Source organism: Cebus imitator, unplaced genomic scaffold (assembly GCF_001604975.1).
Source record: "Cebus imitator isolate Cc_AM_T3 unplaced genomic scaffold, Cebus_imitator-1.0 Scaffold23, whole genome shotgun sequence".
Taxonomy (NCBI): domain Eukaryota; kingdom Metazoa; phylum Chordata; class Mammalia; order Primates; family Cebidae; genus Cebus; species Cebus imitator.
Genome location: NW_016107338.1, coordinates 11,460,487 through 11,467,323, shown reverse-complemented (window position 1 = coordinate 11,467,323; position 6,837 = coordinate 11,460,487). Strand labels below are relative to the sequence as shown.

At 41.1% G+C, this 6,837-nt stretch overlaps 1 protein-coding gene across 3 annotated transcripts in view; it reads left to right on the top strand.

The window, feature by feature from the left end:
- Positions 1 to 1,732, top strand: part of COMMD1 (copper metabolism domain containing 1) — a 231,129-nt gene extending 229,397 nt beyond the window's left edge. For 2 of the 3 annotated variants that reach the window (XM_017522194.2, XM_017522195.2), the window contains one exon: positions 1,502 to 1,732. In XM_017522194.2, the coding sequence (XP_017377683.1) occupies positions 1,502 to 1,612 (111 nt within the window). In that variant the 3' untranslated portion in view covers positions 1,613 to 1,732. The remainder of the gene's footprint in view (positions 1 to 1,501) is intronic. The other variant, XM_017522187.2, reaches the window with a different exon arrangement.
- The last annotated feature ends 5,105 nt before the right edge of the window (positions 1,733 to 6,837 follow it).

The following is a 6,837-nucleotide window of genomic DNA, read 5'->3' as shown; positions in this document are numbered from 1 at the left end:
ATTTTTAGTAGAGACAGAGTTTCTCCATATTGGTCAGGCTGGTCTCAAACTCCCGACCTCAGGTGATCCACCCGCCTCAGCCTCCCAAAGTGCTGGGATTACAAGCATGAGCCACCACACCTGGCCCCAAGACGTCTTTTTCCATCTGTTGAGTCTCAATTGCCTCAAAATAACCTATATGCCAAAGTGGCATATTTGGGGCCTGGTATATTCTGATCCTTTTCAGTAGTTAGAGAGGAAAAGAACACTGTCTAAGTGGCTGCCATCAACAGAGGGACATTAATTAGATACATCATTTAACATGCCTGGGGCTTAATTTAATCATCTAGAAAACAAGGCAATTGGATTATATGCTCTCTAAGGATTCGTACTACCCTAAAATTACTTAATTATTGTTCTTAAGAATCTTGAATTTAGTTGCTCTTAGATACATAAAATCTGTCCTTGTCTCTCAGGATAATACAGATGTAGGATTTGTCCAGTGTACATGAAATTTCTGCTGCCATAACTCAGAGATCTTCAGACTGGGCAATATAGTGAGGCCCCACCCCACCCCTATCTCTAAAAAAAAAATTTTTTTTTTAACTAGCTAGGCGCGGTTGTGGATACCTGAAGCCCTAGTTACTCAAAAGGCTAAGGTGGGAGTATTGCTTTAGCCCAGAAAGTTTGAGGCTACAGTGAGCCATGGTCATGGCACTACACTCCAGCCTGGGAACAGAGCAGGGGAAAAAAAGATCTTATTTTTTTTATATCTACCATCTACCTAACCTCGGATTGATTGACCAATCCTAACAGCGATTGAAGGGAATGTATTTAAGGGAGTTGTGAGGAGGGTTGGCTTGCAGCAAGTAAAAGGACCCCAGAAATGTTAGCTGCTATTTCAAGATCTAGTTATCTCATGTTTCCCAAGCAACTTGTCACAATTTCTGGCATAACCACTAAATTTAAGTTAGCTCAATTCCCAGGCTAACTCAGAGTTCATCAGTCAGTCAAAATTTTCGTTTCATTGTTGTAATCCAAGGTGGTGTGGAGACAGTATGGCCTTTTGAGTCATCCAGAGCTGAGAGTTAACCAACTGATTCTGCCTTTTTATGATATTTATTTTTGATACAAGTTAAACCTTTTTGTGCTTCAGAGTCCTTAGCTATAAAATAGCACAATTTTAAGGTAAGCTTACGTTCTTACCTTAAAAATTATTAGAGGATCAAATGAAATGACAGAGAAGAGCTTCTCATATGCCACCTAGTGAGAACATCTGACATTTGTATATCTCTTATTTATCAACATGAATCACCATCATAAAGCAGTTTTATTTAGGATTTATATAGATATGTTTTGCTATCACTTTGATATTACTTCGATATTAATATCACTTCGATATTAAGGTCTGAGCTGGGCTTGCTGGGTTGGGACCCTGGGTCTTTTAGAGTTTGGTCATGCCAGATGCAGAGCCTTGGCTGTCTTGAGGTTTCCCTCTAAAACATCCTTTTCTGTTTTCCAGGAATCTGAATTTCTGTGTTTGGAATTTGATGAGGTCAAAGTCAACCAAATTCTGAAGACGCTGGCAGAGGTAGAAGAAAGTATCACCACACTGATTAGCCAGCCTAACTGAAGATGATGTATGAAGGAGTTGGAGTTGTTGAGACCAAGGTGTTCATGATCCCTCTCCACTGATCTTTTTTAGAAAAATTCTTGTGCCCTCATTGGTATTAAATCTTCACATTCAAGCTTCCCACCTCTGCTTGCTGAAATTTCTTTTTCTCTAGCTTTCATTTACTCTTACAGTTGTTCCAGTGCAGAGGTTCTCACCCTTCAGTGTGCATAAATGTTATAAGGGGTACTTGTAAAAGCATTCATTTTTTTTGAATTCAGAGTCTTGCTCTGTTGCCCAGGCTGGAGTGCAGTGGTGCAGTCATGGCTCACTGCAGCCTCAAGCTCCTGGGCTCAAGTGAGCCTCCCACCTCAGCCTCTCAAGTAGCTGGGACCATAGGTACTTGCCACCACACTCAGGTAATTTTTGTATTTTTTGTAGAGATGGGGTTTTACCATGTTGACCAGGCTGGTCTGGAACTCCTGGGCTCAAGCAATCCTCCCACCTCCGCCTCCCAAAGCCCAAAGTGCTGGGATAACAGGCATGAGAAAAGCGTTTATGGCTGGGTGCAGTGGCTCACATCTGTAATCCCAGCACTTTGGGAGGCCAAGATGGGTGGATCACCTGAAATAGGGAGTTTGAGACCAGCCTGACCAACCTGGAGAAACCCTGTCTCTACTAAAAATAAAGAATTAGCTGGGTGTGGTGGCACATGCCTGTAATCCCAACTACTGAAGAAGCTGAGGCAGGAGAACACTTGAACGTGGGAGGCAGAGGTTGCAGTGAGCTGAGATGTGCCATTGTACTCCAGCCTGGACAACAAGAGCAAAACTCCATCTAAAAAAAAAAAAAGAAAGAAAAGAAAAGCATTTACATTTAAAACATAAAAAAGAAAAATTAAAAAAGCAGGTTTCCAGGGCCCTATCCCCAGAGACTTGGATTCATAGGATTGGGGCAAGAGGGATCAATAGTGGAAATCCTTGATATAGTTGTTTGTCCCTGGGTGGAGTTTTAGGAATTTATGCATGATAAAACATGCAAGAATTATTTTTAAACTAGAAAAAAAAATTTTGTCATGCAACTATAGGGCTGACCAAAGTGTCATGTCCTTAGCTGAGGCACAGGGCCACCTACCTAACCTAGGAAAGATGTACCTAGTTAAAACCTGAGATGCTTCTGAAACTGATTTGGGCATTTGGATTCGTTCTGCTTAAATCTGGGGCATCTGGTTTGATCTGAACTACTGAGAGACTCAGGCTTTTCTGGAACGTAGAACTAAATTGGTCTCTCCACAAAGGGGCTTCCTTCACTTGTCTCAAGTCAGGATTGTGGGAAGGGGCAGATGTCTACTGAGACTGATGTGAGGTCTTTTACCTCAGAAAATTTTACTTGAGTCATCAAAATACAACCCCTTTCAGAAAATTTCTTTAAGAAAAACTAGTGTAATAAAAACTAGGTTATATTAGAGAAGTTACCAAACACCAAGAATATTCCAAAGGAGGAGCCTGTCAACCAGCATATTGAGGCTATGGTCCTTGTTGAACAGGTTTTGTCATCTGATACTGATAATATTTAGAAATCTCAGATGCCTGCTGGGTGCAGTGGCTCATGCCTGTAATCCCAGCACTTTGGGAGGCTAAGGTGGGTAGATAAGGAGGTCAAGAGATGGAGACTGTCTTAGCCAACATGGTGAAACCCCATTTCTACTAAAAATACAAAAATTTGCTGGGTGTGGTGGCACGTGCCTGCAATCCCAGCTACTCAGAAGGCTGAGGCAGGAGAATTGCTTGAACCCAGGAGGTGGAGGTTGCAGTGAGCTGAGATCGTACCACTGCATTCCAGCCTGGTGACACAGCAAGACTCCATCTCAAAAAAAAGAAATCTCAGATGCCTTTTGGATGTAATATGTTTTTTTTTGTTTTTTTTGTTTTTTTTTTGAGATGGAGTTTCGCTCTTGTTACCCAGGCTGGAGTGCAATGGCGTGATCTCGGCTCACCGCAACCTCCGCCTCCTGGGTTCAGGCAATTCTCCTGCCTCAGCCTCCTGAGTAGCTGGGATTACAGGCACACGCAACCATGCCCAGCTGATTTTTTGTATTTTTAGTAGAGACGGGGTTTCACCATGTTGATCAGGATGGTCTTGATCTCTTGACCTCGTGATCCACCCGCCTCGGCCTCCCAAAGTGCTGGGATTACAGGCTTGAGCCACCGCGCCCGGCCTGTAATATGTTTAAAAAATGTGGTTCTCAGTCTGGGCGTGGTGGCTCACGTCTGTAATCCAAGCACTTTGGAGGCCAAGGCAGGCGGATCACCTGAGGTCAGGAGTTCAAGACCAGCCCAACCAACATGGTGAAACCCCGTCTTTAAAAAAAAAAAAAAAAAAATGTGGTTCTCTTGGTCTCTGGTTATAGCACATGTTAGTTCTAATGAGTTTGTTTCAGGGGAGGAATAAGTCCTCTTCTATTAAGCAGTTTCTCGTAAATCAATTTGGAGATATTTCAGGAGCAATTCCAGCACCCAAGCTGAAATTATTGGCTTCTTCTCTGATTAAAACCATCCCAACAGTTAGCAAACAATGATCAGAAGGTTTTCAGTGTAGCCCCTGTAGACCCTTCAGAAAACATCTTGAAACAGTACTGTAAATAGATTCAGGAGAGGAATGTGGTTCAGGAAAAAAAAACCTATTTAAAACTTGCCTTCTGTTCCCAGGGCTGCTGCCGTGTAATCTAGGAGAATTTGGATAAGGTCTCCTGCTGTAAAATGGAGCAATAGACTATCTCATCAGATAATCGGATTCCAGATGTCTTTGGAAGGAATAACTATAGCTACTACCTTAGTATTGACTCACATAGCCCATGAAAGTCTGTAGAAGTGTGAAGGAACAGTACATGGGCCACCAGGAGAGGAAATCATTGTCATAGTCTGAAGCTCTATTTAGGTCATCCCATGAAAGTAATAGCCACAAGAGTAGCCATGGGCTTTTAAAATTGTTATTTCCAAACCCTAGGTTGTTGGAAGAACTACGGTTAATGTATACTGAGTTTTTGAGAATTAAAAAGAAAACCAAAAAAACTGGTTGTTGAAGGTGGTCCCCACATTTAGCACTAAGCATTTCTGAATGCAAGTTGTTTTTAACAGGGTATATTTTATATTTACTGACGATTTTAAATTTTTTATCAAAAGTATATATGTTTATTATAGTCTATATGAAAATATAGAAACATACTGAGAACAGTTAATGACCATCAATCTAATGTACAGAAAGAAGGCTAGAACTAGGAGATTTGACTTTCCTTGAATACATTCCTGGAAGTGGAGTACACAGTTTTTAATTTTGATAAACATTGCCAATTTCCTCTCCAGGAAGGTTATATTAATTTATGTTCCCTCTGAGAAAGTATAAGACTAAATCACTCACAGTTTTGCCTAATTGGCTATCATCATTTTTTGTATATTCTGGGACTAAGTTCTTAGAAAGTTTTGTAAGGAACACTTGCGTTAAACCAGGACACCTCCCTGGTAACAATAAAAGCATGGAGAAAGGACTAGGGACGGAGAAAATGGGCATAAAGTTCCCAGAGACCCCACTAGGTTTTCTACCTCTGTAATCCTGGATTAAAACCACTTTGTTTTGATTTCAGGAAATTAGGGACAAAATAAAAATCTCAGCCTGAACTGGACCGTGTAGAGATTATCCCTGCTTGAGCAATAAGCACTCTAAATTCAGTCTGTTTAGAAACAGTCCAGCCAGTTAGCCGGGTGGGATAGCACAGGCCTCAGTCCCAGTTGCTCAGGAGGCTGAGGTAGCAGGATGCCTTGAGCCCAGGAATTTGGGGATTCAGGCAACAACAAGACCCCATCTCTATAAAGAAAGAAAAGAAGAGAGAGAGAGAGGAAGAGAAGAGGAATGAAGAGAGAGAGAAAGAAAGATGAGAGAAGAGAAGAGAAGAAAAAGTAACAGTCCAGCCAAGCCAAAAGTTAACTTTCAGAATAAAGTCAGAAAGTAACTCCAGACTTTGGTAGCGTTGTGTTGATAAGAAACAAAAGATGTGGCCTCATTCTTAGGTCAGGCTTTCCTTGGAAGCTCTAGTTCTTCTCAGCTGTATCAGCAAAGGCCTAAATTCCATTATAGACTCTTTTTTCCTTTATATAACCTCTCTTCCCCCAGTTTTATTTTAATAATGATTCAAAAAGAGTTGCAATATTTAAAAAATTTGGTTTAACTCTTCTCCCCCAAATGCAAGAAGGCAGTGAAAAGCAGAGGATGACATTGAGTATCTTAAATAGCTGACATCTTGTCAAACTATTAATTGTTGAAGTTATTTTTTACACCTGAGTGAACATTTGGAAAACAATATAAGTAGAAATTAAAGGGAAATAAATGCTAAGCAGATGTTAGAAAATACGGTTTTCTCAAGTGTACAGTAAGTATCTTTTTCTGTGGGGCTTTTGTTTTTTGTTTTTTTGTTTTTAAGGGGTCTCTCTCTGTCGTCCAAGCTGGAATACAGTGGTGCAATCTCAGCTCACTGTAACCTCTGCCTCCGGGGTTCAAGTGATTCTCCTCCCTCAGCCTCCTGAGTAGCTGGGACTACAGGTGTGTGCCACCACGCCCAGCTAATTTATGTATTCTTAGTAGAGACAGGATTTCACCATATTGGCCAGGCTGGTCTCTAACTCCTGACCTTAGGTGATCCACCCGCCTCAGCCTCCAAAAGTGCTAGGATGACAGGCATGAGCCACCACACTTGGCCAAGAGCATGTAAAAGAGAAACAAGCATGGTGGTGCTGAGGTGGGAGGATCACTTGAGCCCAGGAGTTTGGGCTGCGGTAGGTAATGGTCGCACCACTGCACTCTAGCTTGGGGGACCGCGCGAAACCCTGTCTCTACATAAAATTTTAAAATATAATGAAAGAAAATGCCTAATTACATTCCCTGGTGAATAAATGATGTAAATGCCCATATTTTACTATCTGCTTATGTATCGCTTTAGTATTACATCAATCAATAGAAGTTAAAACCCTCGCGGATGTTAGGGTTTCAACTTCTGTTGATTCACAGGATGCAGGTGGGGGAGAGATGGCAAGGGGGAAAATATGAATTTGATTACTCATGTGGAACAAGGTGAAACTATTAGTTTAAAAGAATTTTAGACAGAAAAATTAAAATAGTTAAATTATTTCCTTCATGCTGTTATTCTAGTGTTTTTATATTAAAGAAGTAAGCATAAATATGAGGATTTTATATGA